General features: G+C 38.4%; 1 protein-coding gene across 1 annotated transcript in view; it reads left to right on the top strand.

Moving 5' to 3' along the window:
* The first annotated feature begins 10333 nt into the window (after window positions 1-10333).
* The window catches only part of IL12RB2 (interleukin 12 receptor subunit beta 2), a 78807-nt gene continuing 64205 nt past the window's right edge, over window positions 10334-24935 (top strand). The window contains exons 1-3 of the mRNA XM_058717030.1: window positions 10334-10458; window positions 21643-21754; window positions 23477-23764. Of these exons, the coding sequence (XP_058573013.1) occupies window positions 21679-21754; window positions 23477-23764 (364 nt within the window). The 5' untranslated portion in view covers window positions 10334-10458; window positions 21643-21678. The remainder of the gene's footprint in view (window positions 10459-21642; window positions 21755-23476; window positions 23765-24935) is intronic.

Genomic DNA, 24935 nt, shown 5'->3' with positions numbered 1-24935 from the left:
AGATGGCTTCACTGGTGAATTGTAACAAATACTTAAAGAATGCCAATCTTCAAATTCTTCTGAAAAACAGAAGAGGAAGGAACACAGTCAAATTCATTTTATGAGGCTAGCCTTACCCTGATACCAAAATGGGACAAGGCCACTAAAAGAAAATTATAGGCCAATATCCCTGATGAATATAGATGTAAAAACTTCTCAAAATATTAGGAAACCAAATTCAACAATACATTAAAAGGATCGCAGGCATAATCAAGTTAGATTTATTTCAGGGATACATGGAGGGTTCAACATCTACAAATCAATGAATATGATACATGCACCACATTAACAAAATGAAGGATAAAAATCATATGATCATATCTTAATAGATTCAGGAAAAACATTTGACAAAATTCAAGACCCATTCATGATTAAAAAAAAAAAAAAACTCTCAACAAAGTGGGTATAAAAGGAGCAAACCTCAGCAAAATAAAGGTCATAAATGACAAGCCCACAGCTAACATCATACTCAGTGGTGTAAAGCTGGAAGCTATCTTTTAAGATAAAAAACACAAGAATGCCCACTATCACCACTTTTATTCAACATAGTACTGGAAGTCCTAGCCAGAGCAATTACACAAGAAAAAGACACAAAAGACATACAAATTGGAAAGGAAGAAGTAAAATTGTCTCTACTCGCAGATGACCTAATATTATATATAACACCCTAAAGTCTCCACCACAAAGCTGTTAGAACTAATTAATTAATTTAGTAAATTTGCAAGATACAAAATCAATATACAAAATTCAGTTAGGTCTCTATACACTATCAGAAAGAAAACAGTCCCACTTACAACTGCATCTAAAAGAATAAAATACCTACGAATAAATTTAACCAAGACATTATAACATTGGTGAAAAAAATTCAAAAAGACACAAATAAGTGGAAAGATATTCTGTGCACATGGATTGGAAGAATTAATATTATTAAAATGTCCGTCCTAACCAAAGTAATCTACAGATTCAATGCAATCTCTATCAAAGTTCCAATGGCATTTTTCATAGAAATGGAACAAATAATCTTAAAAATTTTTAATTTATATGGAACCACAAAAGACTCCAAATAGCAAAGCAATCTTGAGAAAGAAGAACAAAGCTGGAGATATCACACTTCCTGATTTCAAACTATATTACAAAGTTATAGTAATCAAACATAAATGGACAGCCACATCCAAAAGAATAAAACAAGACCACTATCTTATACCATAAACAAAAATTAACTCAAAATGGATTAAAGAAAAATATAAGACCTGAGACCATAAAATTCCTAGAAGAAAACATAGGCAGTAAGTTCCTTATATTGATCTTGGCAATGATTTTTTGTATTTGATACCCAAAACAAAGGCAATAAAAGCAAAAATAAATAAGTGGGACCATATCAAATTAAAAAGTTCCTGCACAGCAAAGGAAACCATCAAAATAATGAAAAGGCAACCTAATGAATAGGAGAAAATATTTGCAAGTCACATATCTTAAAAGAGGTTAATATCCAAAATATATAAAGAACTTATACAACTCAGTAGCAAAAAACAAACAAAACACAACATCAACAACAACAAAACCCAAAGTCTGATAAAAAAAAAAAAAAATTGGCAGAGTTGCTGAATAGACATTTTTCCAAAGAAGACAGAGATGTCCAACAGGCACATGAAAATGTATTCAACATCACTAATTATCAAGGACATTCAAATCAAAACCATGGTGAGATATCACTTCACATATGTTATAATGGCTATTGTAAAAAAAAAAAAAAAAGAAATAACAAGTGTTGGTGAGGACTGGAGAAAAGGGAACACATGCGCATTATTGGTAGGGATATAAATTCCCATACTATGGAAAATAGTGTGGATTTCTTCAAAAAATTAAAAGTAGAACTAACATATGATCCAGTAGTTTTATTTCTGAGTATTTATCTGAAGGAAACAAAGACACTAACTCAAGAAGATATCTGCACCCCGTGTTCACTGCAGGATTATTTACAATGGCCAAGATATGGAAGCACCTAAATGTCTATTGATGGATAAATGAATAAAGAAGTTTGGGTACACACACACATCCCAGGAAATTATTAAGTCACTTGCAACAACATGAATGGACCTTGAGGGCATTATGCTAAGTGAAATAAGTCAGACAGAAAGACATATTATATGATCTCACATACACGTGAAATCTAAAAAACAAACCAACGCTGAACTCATAGATACAGAGAACAGATTAATGGTTGCCAGGGGCAGGGAGCAGGTGGTGGGGAAATGGGTGAAGGGGAGTCTAAAGTACAAACTTCCAGTTATAAAATAAATACATGCTGGGGATATAATATACAGCACGGTGACTATAGTTAATAATACTTATTGTATATTTGTAAGTTGCTTAGTTAGTAAATCTTAAAATTTCTCATCACAAGAGAAACAAATTTGTAACTATATGTAGTGATGGATATTAACTAGACTTATTGGGATCATTTTGCAATATTTACATATATTTAAGCATTATCTTGCACATCCAAAACTAATATGTAATGTGTCAATTATATCTCAATAAAAAATTACAAACATGCACTTTCCTTTATGCTGAAAGTGTATTTCCAAAAGTGTATCCCATGAAATAGTCACACATGTTCTTAAATATATATATAAACTATGTAAACAATGTTTCTTGCAATATCATGTGGAATAATAGAAAATTACAAATAAAATATCCATTAAAATGGAAATAGTTCATGAATTGTGGCCTATTTGTACTATATATGTGATGAAGTTGTTTAAGAAAAGTATGAGGTAGACTTATACACTCTAACGTGGAAAAAACTCCAAGATGCATAATAATTCAAATAAAGGAACAATGAATGCACATCCTATAGTCCCAAATACACTCACACAAATCAAGGTGTATGTTTGTTAATACAATGAATAGAAAGTGGGTGTAGAGATTAGAAATTGTTTAACAGTAGACCCAGGTCAAAGTTGTGTTTGCTTAAAACTTTGCATAAATTGAAAAAATAGAAAGTGTCACTCTCAAAGTATGGTGTAGAAGAACTGATAGAGATTATGAGAGAATCTAAATCTCCCTAAGCCAAATGTTGACAATTGTTGAGTTTGTGATAGAGCTGGGGAAGAGAGATTGTTCATATTGTTTTCCACACTTTTGTATTCTTGACTCTCAACTAATAAAAATAAAAAGTTATAGTGATGTATTAATTATAAAAAAGGGAAGGGACAGGACTTTAAAAGACAATTGTATGCTATGTATTCCATGTACGAACAATTATACTCAACACAATTCTATGCATCTAGGGCAGAGTCAGCAAACATTTTCTGTAAAGGACTAGATAGAAAATATTTTAGCCTTTGTAGGTCACATAACATTTACCATTTCTAGGGTTCAGTAAAAGAAATTACTAAATGAGCAAATAAGCCCACTAAATGGGCAAAGAGTCACACTTAATGTGACTCATAAGGAGAAAAATTGGACAATAGAGATAAACCTAGAAACAGCAGAGATAATAGAAATAGAAGACAAAGACTTTAATACTATTACAAATGTAATCAAGGATTTAAAGGAAAAACTGATAAGAGATTTGGAAACATAAAAAATAACCAAATGGAACTTGTAGAACTGATAAATATTTTAACATCTTGTATGAAACTAACTGAATGCATTTAACAGATTTGACACTGAAGATACAAGAGCAATAAATAAACTTCGGGAACCTGGATGGCTTAGTCAGTTAAGCATCTGACTCTTGATTTCAGCTCAGGTCATAATCTCACGGCTTGTGAGAGCAAGCCCTGTGTCAGCACAGAGCCTACTTGGGATTCTCTCTCCTCTCTCTCTGCCCCTCTCCCTGCTCGTGCTCTCTCTCTTTCTCTCTCTCTCAAAAAAAAAAATATTTTTTAAGAACAATAAACTTGAAGACACAGCAATAGAAACTATCCAAACTAAAGCAAAGAGAGGAAAAAAGCTGGGGGGAGGGGGGGGAAGGAGCAGAGCCTCAGTGAACAATATAAAGCACTATAAAATTGTGTAATTGGAATCTACAAGTGGGGACATTAGAAACATTTGAAGAAATAATACCTGAAAAGTTTTCCAAAGTCAGCAAAAACTAAAAAAGAAAGAAAGAAAAGAAAAGAAAAACACCATGGATCTGACAAATTTAACAAACAGTAAGCAGAATAAATACCAAGGAAACCACATGACAGCACATCAAAATATAATACTGAAAATCAGTGATAAGATTTTGAAGGTGTTGAGAGAAAGAAAGACATTACATACAAGAGAATAAGGTGAGAGTTCCACTGACTTCTCATCAGAAACAATGCAAGCCAGAGGACTGCGGAATAATATCATTAATGTGTAGGGAAAAGAAAGCTGTCATTTCATACACAGTAAAAAAATTTCTTCATAAATGAAGGTGAAATAAAAACATTTTTAGACAAACAAAAGCTGAGAAAATTTGTCACTAACATATCTGTACTACAGGAAATGTTAAAAGAATTTCTTTAGACAAAAATGAAAAGATACTTTGTGGAAACTTTGATCTATACAAAGGAATGAAGGGTTCTGGTAAACACAGCTATGTGGGAAAATGTAGAAAACTTTTGTTTTCTATTTTTAAATTTCTTTTTAAAAGATAAATAGTTAAAACAGAAGTAGTAACAATGTATTGTGGGTTTATATTATATCTGAAAGTAAAATGGACAGTGAAAGAGCACAGAAGATGTGAAGACAGAAGTATATTGTAAATTTCTTACATCATATGCTATTTGAAGATACACTGAGATAAATTAATTATACATATTTGTAAAAACTATCAGACATATGAAAAGATGTTTGTAGTGAAGTATGTACAGCTTAAAATGAGATTCCATTTCTCATCTATTGATTGATAAACATTACAGAATATAGACAGCATTCACTGTTACTGATAATGTCGAATGCTGTAGGAGTGTGAATTACTACAGTTAGGATAAAAATCTGGCATAATCCATTAAAGTGGAAAAGCTCATACTCTGATTCAACAAACCACATGTGAGATTCTATTACACACAAGTAAAATTTCTGTATATCTGTACATATGCAAAAATATTTGCATATATTCACTTATTTTGGTGAATATCTTATATTTTTGTTTGGGGGGAAAGTGAAAAAATAAACCATGAAGATCTGTAAATAAGAGAATCATTAACCAAATCTTAGTACATACACAGTATGGAAAATTGTAGCTATTGAAAACATAATTAGATCAACGATGTGTTATGGAATGTTTATGCCATATGGTAAAGAAGAACAAACCAAAGATAGATGGATAGATGGATGAATAGCATGACTCAATTTTAATTTCCACATAGAGGGGAAAAAAGTCTGTCATGTTTTTACACATCTGTGAAAGCATGAAGAAAAATGTGGAAAGATTCTCACAAAACTATTACTGGGGAAAGAGATTGGAGGGAAGAGGACAAATTATTAAAATCTGATATTACTCAGTTGTGTTTGACTTGCAGGAAAGGACACTTAATTGAGATTCTTTCTGTCCCCATTTTAGCAGAGAGCCTATAGGCCAAAATAAAAAATTCTAACACATCACCCAGTAGACACCAGCGCTTCAGACTGGTGTCTTCTGGCATCTCACATGTTTCTCCTTGCCAAAGGGGAGCATTCTCTGTTCCTGTTACACAAGTTTACATTGTGGGTGGGGTGTGGGGTACAGGTAACACGTGTTTTGGGATTACAGGCAGAGGAGTTATAACCCACTAGGTAGCCACTGCTGCTCACTACCCAGAGGGCTTGGCTCTGAGCTGGATGCAGTGACAGGACAAGATTTGGGCTGTCTCGCTTGAGAAATCAGAGATTATCTTCTATATATGGGAAGCATGGAGCAAAGGTATATTTGGAGCCTCAAATAATGAAATACAGAACAGACTGCTAATGCTCACCAATTATCCATGTTCCAGAGTGTTCTTCATTAGGCTTTTATTGAAGAATTCTATAACTAACTAACTAAAGGAACATATGTGTGGTTTTATGTAGAAATATTTGTGAGAAATTTGCCTTTTATGTGAACCATTCTTCTCTTTATAAGAATCTAGAAAACACTTTCTTTTGGGCCAACAAAGTTCTGCCCCTGATGACATGGTTACGAGCCATTATATTATGGAATCTGTGAATCCTATAACTCATATGTCTCTTAGATTTAGCTGTTGAGAATAGCAGAGCCAGAATATGAATCAAATTTATATTGTGTGGGACCCTGTAGCTGTCAGTGTTTTAAATTTGCCACCTGTCTCATGTACTCTTTAACCTTTCCTTTCATTTAATAGGACCTATGGGCAACCTAGAAACCTCTTGAAATTGCACTGCTCTTATCCAAGACATGGCATTTTCCATGTGGTTTATTCATCTGTAAACAACATCTGTGCTTGCTAAATGTCAGTTGTGGAAAAGTTACAACTCTGCATTTCAAGAATCTTTGGGGATTACTAATAATCTAAGAATCTTATACTATGGTATTTTATATAAGCCTTTCAACATATGACATTACAGGGGCACCTGGGTGGCTCAGTCAGTTAAGCGTCCAACTTTGGCTCAGGTCATGACCTCATGGTTCATGAGTTCGAGTCCCACGTTGGGCTCTGTTCTGACAGCTCAGAGTCTGGAGCCTGCTTCAGATTCTGTGTCTCCCACTCTTTCTGCACCTCCCCCACTCAGAGTCCATCTCTCTCTCTCTCTCTCTCTCTCTCTCTCTCTCTCTCTCTCTCTCAAAAATGAATAGACATTAAAAATAAAAAACACATGACACTACAAGTATAGGTAGGAGTTATATCGGTGTCCTATAAGTGTACTACTTCGGACAGATGAATGAAATTAACAAATGAAAACTTTTAGAAATGAAATTTTTTGTGAAGTTGAAGCAGTAAGGATGAATAATTAATCTTAGATTCTGATCTTATTAAAGTAAAAGGTTAAAATATATTGTCAAAACTTTCTTACCAAGCTTAACTGGTGCCAGCGTCTATCTGATGCACTAAATCACTGTCTTAATACTTTGACAAATGACACACAGTTGTCATAGCACAGTGTGTGTTAAATATTTTTAGGGCTTTTGGTATCAACAATGAAACAAGATAGACATGTAAATGAGTGGAAAAGTACCAGAAATGGAAACCAAACTAGTATTTCCTAGAAAAGTCTTTGTCACTGTCACTGTGGTTATTCACTTAATTGAGCTTTTGATTTGCAAGTACGTTCATCTAGCTACAGCCTTACAGAAGGCCATTTCACACCCATAGACTTAATCATATTAACAGTCATAGGTTGATATTTTGGTTTCTATGTTAGGCTCTTGCTTCATTAGGCATTCTCCACCATCTAGGGCTTATTCTCAGAAACACAGAAGCAAGATTCTTTTTTCCCTCTAACTAGACAGGCAGCTACTAACAGACATGCACCTACTAGGGAAACTCCAAGATACTAAAAGAAGAAGGAGGAAAAGAAAGGAAGAAAGAAAATACAAAAACCTCTACAGTCTATCAAATAAATAAGTTAAAACAGAAAAACAAAGGCCTCTATAGAGGGGCAGATTCCATATGGAAGAGTCACTGGCTTGCCAAGAAAAACTACATATAATTTTCCAACTACTTTTCTTTTAACTTGAAAATTTCGAAGATTGAACGCCTATAAATTTTGTTGACCAAAGAGAGTGAGGTCTTTCCAGAACAAGTCAATTCAGCGCAATAAACATTTGGTGAGTACCTCTCATGTGCCACTCATTGTGCCAGGTGCTGGCGATAAATGAAGAAGCAAGACACATGTGGTCCTTGCATTCATGGAGTTTACAATGCAGGGAGGATGCATGAAGGATGAGAGAACTGCTGTTATGAAAAACTATTAGCACAAGTCTTCCCTCAATGTTTAACCCTAATTGAATGACAGAGATGGACTTAGATGATACCTTCTCTAATAATATTTATGTAAGAATGGTCATCTTGTTTATTTGCATCTAGGAAAAAGAAGAGAAAAAGGAAGGCTATTGTTGCCTGCATCTTATTTGTATTCTCATAATTTTTTTGTTTGCTTAACAATCAGATTCAAGTCCTTTCTCCAATACCTTCATCCATTCTCCTAAAGAAGACGGCTCAGGTGGATTTGGAACACCATCTCATATCTGATTTAGCAATTTTGTAACATGCTGCGATTAGAACATTTTAGATTGTGCACTCCTTAAGGAAAAAGGAGATTAGAAAACACATTGTCAATATATGTTTAGTTGTTTTTTCACTTACTTACAAATTTTGTATACACATAAATATGCATTGCAAATATATATTTACTATATTAAGATGTACACAAAAATATAAATTAAACTCTAAAATGAAACAAAGAGTAAAGTAAAATTTGAAATAGTTTATTAACAAAATAAAAGCCTTTCTTTTCATGAAAAAAAAAACACTGAAAAAATAAGCTAATCCATGAATTGTACAAGCTCATTATTAACATTTGGTTACCGTATTTTTATGATCTCTATATTGATTAGTTGTCCTTTCAAACTAAGCAGAAGCTGCATTTTCCTATTTTTTTTAAAAAAATGGTTTAAAATTTACTGAACTACTCAACTGAAACATTGAAACAAGACAGCAAATTGTTTCCAAGGCTTCTTAAGTACTTTTTTTGTAGGTGACAAACATAATTTTACCAATCCACCCCCACCCCCACACAGTTATGGCAACATTTTGAAATACTGTTCTTGTTTTCAAATGTTCCCTTAATAGCACTTTCTCACTCAGTGTTAAAATATTATCTTTACCTTGAAGGGACAAAAAAAAGCCTGTGATTTTTTTTTTTTTTAAGAAAAACCTATTTGGTAACATGCTACTGATAGATGCATAACATTACAGAACATATCAGCAAATTTAGAACATTTACCTTTTTTGGTGAAAAAAATTTAAAAAACCTCAGTTTTAAGATAACTCTTTTGACTTTGTTGCAAATGATTTCCACAACCATTCACCATCTCATTACACAGTAATGTTAAGATTCTACAATTTAAAATGTTTGTTTTTATCCATTAATTATGGAGACAAATTGCTGAAGTGTGTAAATACCACCATATGTCACCGTCTCATAAAAACAATCCAGGGTACGTTGTTGATTCTAAGATGTTCATTTTTCATATTTAATGTCTCCAACAATGGGGAGTTTTATGCCTACTGCCCAGTTTGATGAGGGGGCTGGTTCTGAGCATGCCCAGCTAACTTAGGTTGGTTTTGGTGGCCTGGAAGAATACCCTAGAGACAACAGTGGGACACTGTTAAGACATGCTGCCTTATTACAACTCTTCTGTCACTGAGGATGATACTGGGTGAAAAAAAAGGTGATGGGGAGCGTTGGACCCAATGTGAATGTATCTGAAGAATATCTTAACCAATTGATTTTGCTTGTATTTCCCTTCTCCTTTTGTGAATGAAGAAGAGTGTTAGATAATACAAACATATATTTCTAAATAAATCTAAAAGGGATATTTCAATAAATAAAAATTTAATCAAAAGACATTAGGTGACAAGAAAGCATGTGTCATAGCTTATGTGACAAGTCTTATTTCTTACTGGTACCTAAAACACGGTAAGTAGTATCGTCAATGAATTCCTAGATCCAGTGAAATACTGTCATAAGTTAAGGGTCCTGCTGTCATCCCCTCTGCATTTGTGTGCAGTTTTCCCCCTTCCCTCAGAACCCCACTTACAACATATCGAACACGGGACCACTTAGGGTCGGTGTCATGCCATCTAAGAGTGCTAGTTATCTGTCATCCCACTGCCCACCGTGGAGAGCCTGCGCGAGCGTGCGGAGGCGGGCAGCGCAGAGCGCGCAGAGGAAGGACATCTCTGAGGAAAGTTCTCACTCTAACATGAGTCAACAAAGTGACTCCTTGTGGCTGTGCAAGCTGAGGACATGGTTTTGTCGGGCTGGTCCTACCTCGCACGTAATTCACCGCACCAACTCCGTCAAGGCTCGCTCAACCTTAGAAGCGAAGGCTTTGCGTCCGCATTTTGTGTCGGGAAGGCAGGTGCCCAGCGATAATCCCCTTGCTCCGGGCGACACTGGGAGCCCACGGGGGCGGGGGGCAGGACCAGGTCCTGGCTGGCGTGGAGCGCGGCGGGGAAACCGCAGGCGCCCGCGGGACCGAGGGTCCGGCAGCTGCGGCGTGCAGCCCCGTGCCCCGCCCTCCTCCACCGCCGCGCGCGCGCGCGCGCGCGCCCCCCGCCCCGGGGTCGACCAGCCGCACGTGGCGGGGGCGGCGGCAGTAGGGCGCGCGCTGGCGCCGGGACGCCCAGGGCTAGAGCCACACGTGCGCCCCGAGCGCGAGCGCCGGGGCCGCGGGGGCCTCGCCAGCCCCAGCCCCCGCCCTCATATCGGCGACGCGCGGTGAGTGACCAGGGGCTCGAATGGGGTGGGGGCGCTGGGGACCCCGGGACACGGACTTAGCTGGGTGTCTGAATGCCCGGGCTTCGTGCCTCGCCTCTCCCGGGGCATTGGGTGCGGCTGGGAGTTCTCCTCGTCAAGGTCCTCGCTCTCTGGGTGCTGATGTGCACTTGAGGGTGCCAGGTTGGGGTTCGGCTAGGAGGAGGGGAGAGGGCGCTCAGACTGAGTGAGCCTCCCGGGACGCAGAATGGTGGGTGTGTGGGGCAGGGAGGGCTGGCATCTGGGGAAAGGGCCGAAGGCACGACTCGGGGTCCAGTGTTGGCGTGACTCGGGCTAGAAAATGGGCCTTTTCTAAGGCATTGCAGTCTTAAGTCTCGCGTGGTGGGTGTACTGTCCCATCATCGGCAGCACTTTCCCATAAACACACCTGGAGTCCCTACCTGGCGCATAAGCTGCTCGTGGAAGGGCAAGCCCAGCCCACTGGCTAGCCACCGGCCAGACTCAATTTCCTCATTTGAGGAATGTCTTTGGGAAGGCTCTTCTCAGCTGGTTAGGGGCCACAAGTATAAGCATTATAAGAGATTAAGTATCTGCATGATTAGATGGACATCTTAAACTTCATAACCCAGAAACATACAAAAGACTTTACCCAGGTATGTCCAGAGAACAGGACAAAATTAATCTTTATCCCTTACCTCTGGATAATTGTTATAATCCCTTATGTGTATATCCTCTGTAGATAAAAGTCTTTGCTGAGCCTCTACTATGTACCTGGACTTTGAGTGTATTTTGTGATCCTTTATAATTCTTTTAAAAGTAGATGAAGTGGATATTAGTGTTCTCACTTTACAGATACGGAAACTTCCCTGCTTTCACAGAGATGGTGAGTTACAAGTTCCTGGCTCCAAACTTCGTGCTTCTTGCCGGCTCATAACATTATATCCACTTCCACTTGGACAAACATTATATTCTTATTGCCCATTAACTGGAAATGGTACAGTGCCCTGTTTGTCTGTCCAACATATAACCTTAGTGGCTAAGAGCTGACACTTGTTCCGCATTGTAAAGTAAAATCCTCAATCATTACCAGTAGTACTTTGTTAGGCATGAAACGCTCTATAAGAGTCTGCAACATTCTTTGTTGATGTGTCTTGTTTCTTGAATGTCATGATGATTACATAGGATGGTCAGTTTCCAAATTTTGGCAAGCTCTGAATCATGTGTTAGAATGAGTTCCAGGGTGAAAAAAATTCTAAAGCATATGTAAGATTTTTATGGGAGAAGAATCCTCTCAGTATAGTAGATTTTGCACATTATTTCTCAAGTGTGAACTTATTTTTGTATTAGTATACCTGCTTTGTCCTCTGGCCAGTTATCTGTCATCTTTGTAATTACACTCACAGCACTGCTCTCAACTTCTACATGTAAATTTGTGCAGACCCATGTAAAAAGAAAGCCAAATCTCAAAGAAGGTTTGTCCAATGCCTTTTGTTCTTGGAATCTTGTGGTGCTCTTTGCTAATGGAAACAATGATTTTTTTTAATACAAATATGTATTGAACAGCTATTATGTTCAAGACATTGTGCTGGTCACTGTAGTAAATATAAAGAAGTGTAAGACCCAGTTCCTGTCCTCAAGAAAGGAAAACTGTTTGAGAAGACAATAATTAGGAGAACACTTAGTATGTCATGGGTGATAGGTGGCATGAAGTCACCTATTACAAGGAAGGTATGGGATCTAGCTTTAATCAAATTAATCTTTCAGTGATGAGTCAGATGAATAGGCAAAGAGACAGGTCAAAAAGCAAGCCTGTCCAACAATTCTGATAATATCCTTGAAAAGTAGGTGATATTATCCTTTTTTCTTATAATAATAAAAGCAGATAATATTTATGGAACTCTTGCTATATACCAGGCACTGTAATAAGAGCTGCTCATTTAATCTCCACAATAATCTTGTGATGTCGGTGCTATTTTAATTCTCATTTTACAAATGAGGAAACTCAAGTATGGAAGGCAGTTCTAATTTATCTAATTTTGAATTTACTTCTGGGTTTTCCTTTTTTTTTAAGTTTGTTTTGAGACAGAGAGAGAAAGTGGGGGTGGGGCAGAAAGTGAGGGAGAGAGAGAATCCCAAGCAGGCTCTGAGCTGTCAGCACAGAGACCTATGCAAGGCTCCAACTCCCGAACCGCGAGATCATGACCTGAGCTAAAATCAAGAGTCAAATGCTTAACTGACTGAGCCACTCAGGCGCCCCACTTCTGGCTTTTCTGTGTTAACTTGGTCAACTTGAGGATTTCCCACCTGTAGCATAGAGATACCAATAGTTTATATAGCAGATGACCTAATATTAACAACTCAAATATATGCTCTGCATTGTGATAAATTGCTAAGTAAATGCCTGTAAAAGATGATGAAGATTAGAATCTTAATTTACATCTCTTTTACAGTGATATGCGGAGGAAAAGGTAAACACTGAGTAAAACATCAGGCAGAGATGTTGAGACATGGAGTTGTTTGTGTAGAGACTTCAACTGAATTTTTCATTTATATAAGAAACCTTTAGGAACATTGTGGAATGATGATCACTAGTCTCAGCTCACCCCACCCCCTGGCAGTGTGCCTCCAATTATCTTTAATTGTGAAATTCCTAGAAAATTCTTTAAACAGAGTAATTGCAATGTACTTTAATATTTTTGATGCCTCGTAGCACTTTATGAAAAGACTCCATGGTTGAGGTTACAAGGTGAAGCAAAGCTTGCCAGAATCCAAAGATAATAATACCCAAGATGTTAAGATGAACCCCCCACCCTCTGCCACTGTCCATAAATAGAGACTTCAAGATTGAGGAAGACCAAGGAGAAACCCTTCCAATAAACTAAGGAAAAAAAGTTAGTAAAAGAGATTTAATTTTCTCAATAAATGTCAGTTGCCATTTTTCAAACAAGGAAAAGAGGCTTTGAAATGTGAAGTTACTTGGGATGGTGACACAGGTAGAAATGGAAGAACCAGGCACCCAGGCCTCAAGCCCCAGGCACCATGCTCTTCCCAGTACATCATCCTTCCCGAAAGACAACGACTTATTTTATTTATAGCTCTAGAAGGATACGGAGGGTGAAAATAGAGAAGGTTGGATTTTTTTTTAAGTTTATTTATTTATTTTGAGAGAGGGAGAGAGAGCACAAGTGGGGTAGGGACAGAGAGAGAGGGGAGAGAGAGAACCCCAAGCAGGCCCATGCTGTCACCACAGAGCCTGATGCAGGGCTCGAACTCATGAACCATGAGTTCATGACCTAAGCTGAGATCAAAAGTCAGACACTTGACCAACTGAGCCACCCAGGTGCCCCAAGAAGGTTGGATTGTTAAAACTTAACAAGTGCAGGGCATCTGGGTGGCTCAGTCGGTTATGCAACCAATTCTTGGTTTTGGCTCAGGTCATAACCTCACAGTTTGTGAGTTCAAGCCCTGTATCGGGCTCCTCACTGGCAGCACGGAGCCTGCTTGGGATTCTCTCTTTCCTTTTCTCTCTCTCCCCCTCCCCTGCTCATGCCATCTCCGTCTCTCTCAAAATAAATTTAAAAACTCAAAAAAAATAAAAACTTAAGTGCTATGAAAATTGTTGGCTTGTGGAGCTAATCAAAGAAAGAAAACAGGAAACAAAGCAAATAACACCAATTGACTTGAGAGTACCTTATTTCTTCAGGACTCCATCCATGTCTTGTTTCTTTTATTTCTTTTTTGTAGTTCTCTACAAAATGAAATCTCTACAAAATGAAGTGCTTGTTCAATTTATAAGACAGTTCACAGTACAAATGATTCCAGGGTTGAGATAAGATTCCCTTATGCCCTTTAAATTAATTTATTTATATGCAGTATTTCAAGAGTCTGTCTATTATGTCCAGTGTGATATATCTGAAATGGAAATAAAGGCAAATAGAATTAACAGAAGAACATTTCAGAAAAATATAAAAGAAGGGGGAAATGTGTAAAGGAACTTTTGTTAAGAAAAATGATGAAGAGGTCATAAAGAGGGAAAGGAGAAAACCCTCCAACAGAATTAAAAAAAAAAAAAGGACCAACACTTCAGAAACACTTCAGAAGTCTCCTGCTTTCAAGCAAGAAAAGAATGTGCCTACGTATAGGTAAAGTTAGGAGTACAAATGCTTACCAGTGAGACTGGAGGAAATTCTAGAGAGCCTCAGCTGCTCTCGAGAAAGGAAAACAGTGTCTGTCTAGTTTGTTGATGTAAAGTGTGTTGGGACTATTGGGTAGAAAGAAGAAAAAGCAGAGAGGTTTAAGGTGATGTTACTTTCCTTGCCAGTCACATCACCTAACATGACATCATAAGGAGACTGATTTGATGATCAGGGTCAGACAGCACAGCATTTGTCCATGTTAGAGCTTGTGAGATTTTTTTCACCAAATGGCAGACTCAGAAGGAAAAAGGAGATAATGCTTCAGTCAGGAGACTGTTCTTTTTCATGACTTAGCTCATGAAAAGTCATGGAGAAGAAGGTTGACTCCAATGGCTAAGTTGCAAGCTTGCTGCTTGGTGGATTTGATTTTCCTTTTCCATCATCCTAGTGGAATAGATCATTAGAGGTGGTTACATATTGTCTCTATACTGTTTTTGTGTTTGTCTCCTCTTTTGAGGAAGGGAAGGGGGCATCAGAATGATTCAAGCTTGTGAAGATTAAAGCATAAGGCATTATAACTGCTTTACTAGTGGGTATGATAAAGAATGCATGTAATGTGCATTGTGCCTGGAATATAGTAAGAAATCAATAAACTAAGCATTAGTTTTGATGGTAGAATTAACATTAGCACTATTTTTACTATTATGCTGCTATTGTTGCTACTAATCAGAAGCAGTCTCACATGCTTGAAGTAATGTTAGATTAGAAATCAGAAAATCTATGTTCTGATCTCGATTCTGCTATTAATGACATTTGGAAAGTCCCCCTCTTTTCTCTAAACCTTGACTTATCTATCTGTAAAATGGGGAAGGTGAAATAGATAACCTCCAAAGTGTGGTCTTTGTACTGAGATGCCACCACTAAGACATGTCTATAAGTAGCTTTGCCAGCAGAAGGGAAGGATTTTGTACTCCACCTCATTGAGTCAACTGGGTAATTAATAGTATGCATTTGTAAGAGAGTCAACCTTGATAGACATCTAGAACATCATTTGGTTGTTCTGCAGTGTCCCAGACTGAAATGTCAGCTGTTGGAGGGTAAGAGCAGCAGGATCATGGCAGTGACTAGCTAACCTTTGAAGTGCCTTCCTCCTCTGACTTATTCAAGTATTTGATACTAAGGTTAAGAATAAAGATAGCCTCAGGGCACCCAGGTGACTCAGTCAATTAAGCATTGACTTTGGCTCAGGTCATCATCTTGAAGTCTGTGAGTTAGAGCCATGTGGGGCTCTGTGCTGACAGCTCAGAGCCTGGAACCTGCTTTGGATTCTGTGTCTCCCTCTCTCTCTCTGCACCTCCCCTGCTCTCTCTCTCTCTCTCTCTCTTTCTCTCTCTCTCTCAGAAATAAACATTAAAAAAAAAAGAAAGATAGCCTAGCATATGATTTTTTTTAAACCTAGTTTTACAAAACGTATAGTTCCAGTGTAGTAAAAGTCATAAGTGATTTAGAAAAGACATCCATTGGGGTGCCTGGGTGGCTCAGTCGGTAAGCGTCTGACTCTTGGTTTGGGCTCAGGTCATGATCTCATGACAGTTCATGAGTTCAAGCTCCATGTTGAGCTCTGTGCTGACGGTGGGGAGCCTGCTTGGGATTCTCTCCCTCTCTCTGCCCCTCCCCTGCTTGTGTGTGTGTGTGTGTGTGTGTGTGTGAGAGAGAGAGAGAGAGAGAGAGAGAGAGAGAGATAGAGATGCAAAAGCAGGACCCAGAAGGGAAAATGGGAGCTAGCCTCATTGGAGTGCCTACTTTGTTCTAGGTAATCTCATAGGTCCATGACACTATCATATTAATCTTCCCAGTAACTTTGTCCAGGTTCCTATTACTGTATGCACTGTAAGAATGAGGAAATGGCACTCTTACAGTTAATAGCGCACAGTGGAACTAAGGTTCACTAGCTTTTTTCTTTTCCACAACACTACACTGCCCCCTTGAACTTAACATAGTGCTACCATGTTAAGTAATGTGGAAGTAGGAAGTTCTCCTGCCTACATGCAGTTATCACCTGTGGTAAGGGTTTTTCCTAGCCTACTAAAACACAGTTTTGCAGTAATGTGTATTTTGTGCTTCTTCCTGGAGCAACAGAGGAAGATACTCACCGGGGAGTTATCCTTGCTTCTGCCTTCCTGCCAGTTGTAGCATTTCTGGCTCATCCTTGACCCCCTCACTGAGATAGTATTTTCACTGTGTGGAAACTGTCACAACTTGAGTGATGGGTCAGTGACGAGTCAGTGAGGCAGCATTCTCTTTGATTTTCTGATTCAAGATAGAGTTGTAGTTTTAATATCAACCCTCCAGGCAGGCTGTCTGAAAGATGTTTACAGTTGATAGGAAGTTTCATTTTATTAGAAGATACCTCATTTACTTGAAGGTCTTTGGGGTTCTGAGTTTCTTATAAGAGGAGAAACTATTTTACTGGGTATTCAAAGAAAATGAGCAAACTCGTGTTTTGAGCAAACTCAATGTACTACATAAACTCAACTCTATCCTCTAATTTGCCTACTTCATATATAGGGGTGTGTGTGTGTGTATTTCATATATGTATATTTCATATATATTTCTTATGTACATATTTAATATGTGTTTTATATATGCATATTTCATATTCATACATTTAAAACATTCTTGTAACTAATTAAATATTTTGCTATTACTATTTTATTTATTTGGATAATGTCATAGCTCCATAAATTGCAAAGCATGTTGAAAGATACCCTCTAGATACCCCTTATAGTCAAGAAGCAGAAATTTATTTAATCCCCTATGTAACTGTTTGTTCATAATCCAATCATCTTCTAGTTGTCTTCTCATTCAGTTTGTAATTTTCTTTATGCTAGAATATTACAAATTTTAATGAAGTAAGTAAGGTAGTGGTAATAAAGAAAAACTTACTATTAATGATGTCAGCCATGATGTGGCAGAATCAGATTTAATGTAGTTGTAGTTACATTAAAATAGAAATAAAATAGACACTACATGAATAGACACTACTGGTCTGCTGGCTTTACTCTGGTCCCCATACACGAGGCCAAGACTAACTTTTTTGTTTGTTTTTTTGCCTTTGCATGTGTTTGTTTAATGTAATTCATATCTTGTAACACCTTGACTTATCCCCAATTAAAACTCAGTTAAATAAATTTTTTTAAAAACGTTGAATTAAACATCAGTGGTTTCCTATAGATTTGAGAGTAAAATCCAGGCTCCCTTCCATGGTAAACAAACCCATGGTAGATCTGGTTCCTGGCTTCTTCTCCATTTCATGTCCTACCATTCTCCCCACAGTCACTTCCCCTGCCACCCTGCCCTTTTTTTTCCTGTGACTCACCCATAGCCAGCTTGTTCCTCTGCCTCTGGGCTTCATCCTGAGTCTTCACTTGGCTTGTGCCAGTCTCAGCTCCAACTTCACCTCTTGCATTGATCAGCTTCTCTCCTCCCCAGTCTTTCTCTCCCCTTAGCTTCTTTTGTGGTTTTCTTTTATCATTGTCTGAATTTGTTATTTATTTGTTTTCTGTCTCCTTATTCCAGAACGTTGGTTCCATGAGAGCAGAAACCCTCACTATCTTGTTCTTCACTCTGTCCCTAGACCCTGCCACACAACAACTGCTTGATACATATTTGTTGATTGAATGGCTGACTAAAAGGTGTCTGAGCTGAGTTGGAATGGATGCATAAGACTTAGCCATTCTAGGGGTACCTGGGTGGTACAATCGGTTAAGCGTCTGACTCTCGATCTCAGCTCAGGTCATGATCTCACAGTTTGTGAGTTCAAGCCTTGCATTGGGCTCTGCGCTGATGGCTTGGGATTCTGTCTCTCCTTCTCTCTGCCCCTCCCCCACTTGTGTGTACGCTCTCTCTCCCTCAAAGTAAATAAACTTAAAAAAATTTTTTAATTAAAAAAAAAGATTTAGCCATTCTAAGAACAGTGGAAAAGTAAGAGAATAACATCAACAGGATGTTGCAGGAAAACTAAGCAGCTAGAGAGTAGAGATGGATGTGGTTGGTAATATAGACAGAAATTAGCTCACAGAGGCCATTGTAGGCTGTGACCTTGGACTGTATGGTTTAGAGAAAGGGAAACTATCAGCTTTTAATTTAGATCAATGTTTTTCAAACATTCTAAACCAAGAGCGGTAAGAAACACATTTCATATTTTCTGTAAACTGAGACTCACCCTCAGATTCTAGAGGCCACCACAATCTTTGGCTCATGGCACCCCCCTGAATCTGCCACTGTAGATTCTCATATCAGTCCTTGTCATATTATAGCTCCCTGACTGACATTTTCGCCTCTCTCATCTACTTTTAAAGACTCACCTGATTAGATTGGGCTCATTTGAATAACACAGGATATTCTCACCATCTCAGATCCTTAGCAGTAATCACATCTCCAAAGTCCCTCTATCATGAATTGTAATATATACACATGTTCTAGGGATTAAGGCATGGACATCTTTTGCGGGCCATTATTCTGCCTACCACAGGCATGTTTATAAGGAGTTTTTTAATAGCTCATATTTCTTTCCCCTTCTTCCCTTTTTTTTTCTTTTAATAAATATTTGTTGAATACTCTTTCCTAGTGCTAGGTGCTGGCATAGAGCAGTGAGCCAGTGTTCCTGCTCTTATGGTAGCTTAAATTCTCACACAAAAATAGATGACAAACAAGTAGTCAAGTAAATAAACACAGTAGTTACAGATTGTACCATGAAGCAATAAATAGGGTGATGAGTAGAAAGTAGCTGGGCAAGACCACTTTGGCTAGGGGATCAGGGAGGGGCTCTCTGAGGAAGTAACACATGATCTAAGATCTGAAGGATATAAGTCAGCCAGCCACTAAGAAACAGGGGAAGAGGATTCTAGCAGACGAAATGGAAAGTGCAGAATCTCTGGGCAGCAAAAGACATGCCTTATTTAGGGGCACAGTCTGAAAGCCAGTATGAATGGAGCAGAGTGAGCAAGGCAGAAAAGTATGGCAAATGATGGTGGCAACACAGGAGAAGTGAGGCCATACGTTGCCCAAGACAGCATCTGCGGTGAGGATTTTGGATTTTATTCTAACAACAATAGACATATTGAAGGGTTGTGAATGGTGGTAGTATGAAACATGTAATGTAATCTTACTTATATTTCTAAAAGGTAGTCAGTATGTGAAAATGACCTAGAAAGGGGTAAGGATGGATTGGAAAGACACATTAAGGAGCTACTATAGTCATCTAGGGGAGAGATGACTGGCTTTTGGACTAGGGTGAAGACAGTAGAAACGGAGAGAAGTGGATTGATCTGTAATATATTTTGGAGGTAAAATTAATGAGACTTAGTGATGACCTGGTTGTAGGGAATGAGAAAGAGAGTGGACTCAAGGTCCACTTCTAGGTTTTTGAGCAACTTAGGGGGCAAGAATGTTATTTACTGAAATAAAAAGGGCTAGGGAAAGAACCAATTTGGAGAAGGGAGACCAACTGAACGTGTTAATATTGAGTACTATTAGAGATCAAGAGGTGATGCAAAGAGACAGACTGGAACACTGGAGTCTGAGATGAAGATGTGCATCTGAGAGGCATTAGCATACAAATGATTTCTAGAACCGGGTGACCAGATGTGGAGCTGGGTGACCAGATGAGATCTCCTGGGGCGGGAGTAGAAATAGAAAATAATGTCTTGAGTGAGCTGAGGTCCTCCAAGAGTTGAAAGTCAGGAGGAGAAGGAAGAGCAACCAGCAAAGACTATTGAAAAGACGAGTGATGACTAGGCTAGAGGTAGAAAAGTTAAAGGGGCAAGTGGGCACATTTCTATAAACCCACTAGAGCCGGGGCACCTGGGTGGCTATGTTGGTTGAGTGTCCAACTCTTGATTTAGGTTCAGGTCAGGATCCCAGGGTTGTGGGATCAAGTCCTGTGTAGGGCTCCTGCCTAAGATTCTCTCTGTCTCCCTTCCTCTCCCCCCACCCCCCTCCCTGGTGCTCTGCTCCTCTCTCCTACTTACTCACATATGCTTGCCTGCTCTCTCTCTCTCTCTCTCTCTCTCTCTCTCTCTCTCTCTCTCTCTCTCTCTCAAAACTAAAAAACAAAACTAAACAAACAAACAAACAAAAAACACTAGTGCAGTACTGTTATATCTCTAGCACTTAACATTGTGCCTGGCACATGAAAGGTAGCCTGTTAAAGGAATAAGTGAATTTTTCTGAGAATGTCTAGTATGTTCTGGCACATCTCTAGGCATGGGAGTAAGACGTGAACATTTGCATTGGCTGGTTCCCAATAGCCTAACATCTCAGAACTTTCCAGCATATGTTATGGATTTTTGGCCCACCTTAAAATAGAATTTAGAGAATTCCCTAATGATTAGTAGAACCATTCCTTAGGTTTAAATTTGGAAACAATCAGAAATCACCAGCTTGCATTTTCTGAACCATTTGAGATAGGAATACTTAGTAAAATAAATGAGTAATAAATAAACAAGCAAACAAACAAGTAAAATTGAACTTCTGTAGAAGACTCAAACAACTCCCTTTCTTATGACCAAAGAGATCAATTTTTCACTAAGTTCTAGGAGAGGGTTATAAGCCACTTTTTAATCTTCTGTTCTGGAAGCACATGAATAGATCAGAAATTCTCATTAGTCTTGGGATTTAACACCATTATGTTTGACTGTGATGGTGCAACCCTGTTTGGAAGAAAACAATTTTTGTGTGCACCTGAGGCTCAGAAGGTTAAGTAACTTGCTCCCAGTCTCAGAGTTCTTAAACCCAGTTCTAAAGGACTCCACAGGCCATACCTCTTCTCCCACCCTTTGCCAACTCCAAGAAGCATAAGTGAATGGGGTTAGAGGTGGTTAAGATTTTCAGTTTACAAGTTTTAAGGTATACTTCATTTAAAAAGAAAAAAACCCAAATCTTAATGATACAGAGAAATTAAAGGAGCATTTTAAGCCTTTCTGAATGGTGTTGGTCCTGGTATTTTCTGAATGTATTTAACATGAATGAATTTGTCTTCTTTTACAAGGAAAATTACAGAGGTGTGTTCCAGAGTTGACTGTTCATGGCACAAACAAATGGAGGGTGTTCACTGGCACTTATTTTTATCATTGTGTTGTTGTTGGCTAAAGCAAATATAGGTAAGATATTTTTATAATTGAATCAGTAGAAGGATTTATGGGTTAAATTTTCAGTTACAGATGAAATATATATTCGTGGCAATTGTTCTGGTAGTTGGTCTTTTGTAGTCAATCTTCTATCATTTTAAGTGGGTATATCTGGTTCCATATCTGTAACTAATATGCATTTTATTTAATTTATACTGATTAACATGAGTCCAATCATATCATTTCTCATTAAGTGAGTAGGTAACCACAAAGCTGACTTCATGAATGAATGTTTTACTAAAACGGTAGTACATTTTAACAGAGGGTGTTTATGAGCAAATTCAACTATGCTAAAAAAATAATGGCTGACGCTTTCCCTGCCTTTTCTTTTTTGGGAGCTTACTTTTTTACTTAAGATCAATAAAAATTAAAGATGCAGAGAACAAATATGCAAGTAGGATAGGGTGAGGAAAGAGAAAGGGAGAGACTTTTTCAGTTCTAAAAATAAAAAAGAATTTTTCATTTATAGGGAATTTTTAGTATTTCATTTATTTGATATAAATAACTTCTTCTGGGGCACCTGGGTGGCTCAGTTGGTTGACTGCCCGACTTTGGCTCAGGTCATGATCTCGCTGTCCATGGGTTCAAGCCCCTCATTGGGCTCTGTGCTGACAGCTCGGAGCCTGGAGCCTGTTTCAAATTCTGTGTCTCCCTCGCTCTCTGCCCCTCACCCACTCATGCTCTGTCTCTCTCTCTCTCTCTCTGTCAAAAATAAATAAACATTGAAAAAAATAACTTTTTCTACCAATTCCTGTTTAGGATAGTTAATCAAAGCAGTCTTACAATTACAAAAAAAAAAAAAAAAAAAAGGAGACTTTCAGTAGAGGCTTTCTATCACATTTGAGAATTCAGGGCAAATCTATAATTCTGATGTTCTTTCACTGGCAGTACCACCAAAAACTGTTCATTTCTGAATAGTTGTCATATTTATTTACACAAAAGCTTCTGGAGAGTAAGAATGACCTCTCTTTTAATGAGTTTAATGTAGTATCTGTCAATAAACAAACTCTTTTCATGTAGTGTCACATTAGCTGTATTGGGTTATGGTTCATCTAGCCCAGGGTCTTGCATCTTGAAGGAATACCAAAATATGGCATGGTAAGACCTAATTTTCATCCTTGATGCCAACCACAAACAGAACAGAGCCACTGAATATTTTCTTTTGTTATAAAATAATGTTCTAGATTATACAAACTTTATACCATTAATACAGCAAGAGAAAGTGTTATTTCTAAATCTATCCCTTGGAGTTTCTAACAGCCCCTTACACCATTATTTTTCTTTTTGGTCTGAGTAATGAAGTAAGCCTTATAAATCATAAATGAGAATGGAAACAAGTGTGATTTATTCTGGGAAGTACTTTTCAGTAGCCTGAGGAATAATCTGCATATAAGAGAGGTTGATTTTTCCTGGTCCCATGTTCCTGAATGTTCTCCCAACCCTATTTTCTCAGCACTTTTGGTTCTGCTTATAGTATAACTGTTTTGAGAAGGATGCGTATTTTAATTCAAATACAATTAGACTTTAATGTGGTTACCTTCTGTTCTCATTGTGCATCACCAATTCAGCCAGAGCAGTGTAGGTTATTTATATTTCCATGATTTGATGGGATTAATTTTACCTTGCTCTTGAGGATTACACAAACCTACCATTTTGAGATGGATTTCTTATGTGCTGACTTGTGTCTTATTGCAGATGTATGCAAGAGAGGAGATGTGACCGTGAAGCCTTCCCGTGTAATTTCACTTGGATCAGCTGTCAATATTTCATGCTCTTTGAAGCCTGAACAAGGCTGCTCACAATACCCCAGTGTTAACAGGTTAATCCTCTACAAGTTTGACAGACAAATCCATTTTCTGCATGGTTACTCCCTCAGTTCTCAAGTCACTGGTCTTCCTCTGGGTACAACCCTGTTTCTCTGCAAATTGGCATGTAGCAAAAACAAGGAGTTTCGAATATGTGGGGCAGAGATCTCAGTTGGTGGTGAGCATTCCATTCTGAATTCTTAAAAACTAGTCATCTTTCGATATTTGTCATGTGTTATACAGAAATCCAAATATAGGACTGTTCTTTCTTTTCATGCCACATGGATATATTTCATCTTGATAGCAATATGAGCATCTCAGTGTCAGAAATCCAGAAATCAATAGAATTGGGGTTTCATTTAGTAGTGTTATCTCTCTTTTTCTCCCTCCCCCTATCCCCTCTCCTGCCCACTAGTGTTTTACCCATTAAGACCATTTACCTGTTGTCCTTGGACTCCAGTGGCAGGAAAGAGAATCTCTGCAGCTGACTCTTCATGGCTTCTTGATTTATGAGAATTTAATTCAAAGCTACAACCTCCTAAAAAGACGAAAGTGGTACCTTTTTTGACTTATGAGGTCCAGGTTGACCACCCAAAGCTGAGCAGTTCTCCTTTCCCTAACTTAATGGTCCTTAACATCCACACTTACTCCTGACCACAGGTTATACTTATCAGAGGTTAAAAGAAAACTATTGTCACACTATCTTTACCTGGGTTTTCTAGAAAGCTCCCTGAGGCAGAACTGACATGCTTATGCTTCATTGGGAGAGGGGAATTCAGTAGTCTCAGGGAAGCAAGAGTGAGGGGGTGAGCCAGGAAGGGACCAAAGCAAACACAAGGAGGTCAAGTTACTGAGCTGTCCACAGCATCGAAAGAAAATACAGCTGGTTGCTTGGTCACTAGGGACATTCCCCCCAAAAAAAGTATGGAAATACAATGACAGAGAATGAGGAGAATTTAACTATCTGTCATTGGTCAAAGTTCACCCACAGGGTATCAACTCCCCCACTTAGCTTGCACTGCTGGTCCCTCCAGGCAGCTGCTATGCCTAGGGTGAGCTGGCAGCACACCTGCCAAAAGCTTGTAGCCTACAGCCTACAACCTGTAGCCTTGAAGGTCCAGCCGGGCAATCCAGTGAGATTGCATGGGCTCTGAGTCATCCCATCTCATTCTGTGCCTCCGTGGTTGCAGATAAGCTCTGGAGTGGCCAGTGAGAGGCATGGGAGAGTAGGAGGAATTGGTATATTAGTCTGACTGACAAAGATGCAAGGACAGGGCCCCTGACACGAAGACAGTGTTACAGAGCTCAATGAGACTCTTTCCTAAAGATGGAAACCACTATTCTTTGAC

The sequence above is a fragment of the Neofelis nebulosa genome, chromosome 2, assembly GCF_028018385.1.
Source record: "Neofelis nebulosa isolate mNeoNeb1 chromosome 2, mNeoNeb1.pri, whole genome shotgun sequence".
In the NCBI taxonomy this organism is placed as follows: domain Eukaryota; kingdom Metazoa; phylum Chordata; class Mammalia; order Carnivora; family Felidae; genus Neofelis; species Neofelis nebulosa.
The sequence above is the reverse complement of the archived record's forward strand: the minus strand, read 5'-3'. Positions and strand labels throughout refer to the sequence as shown.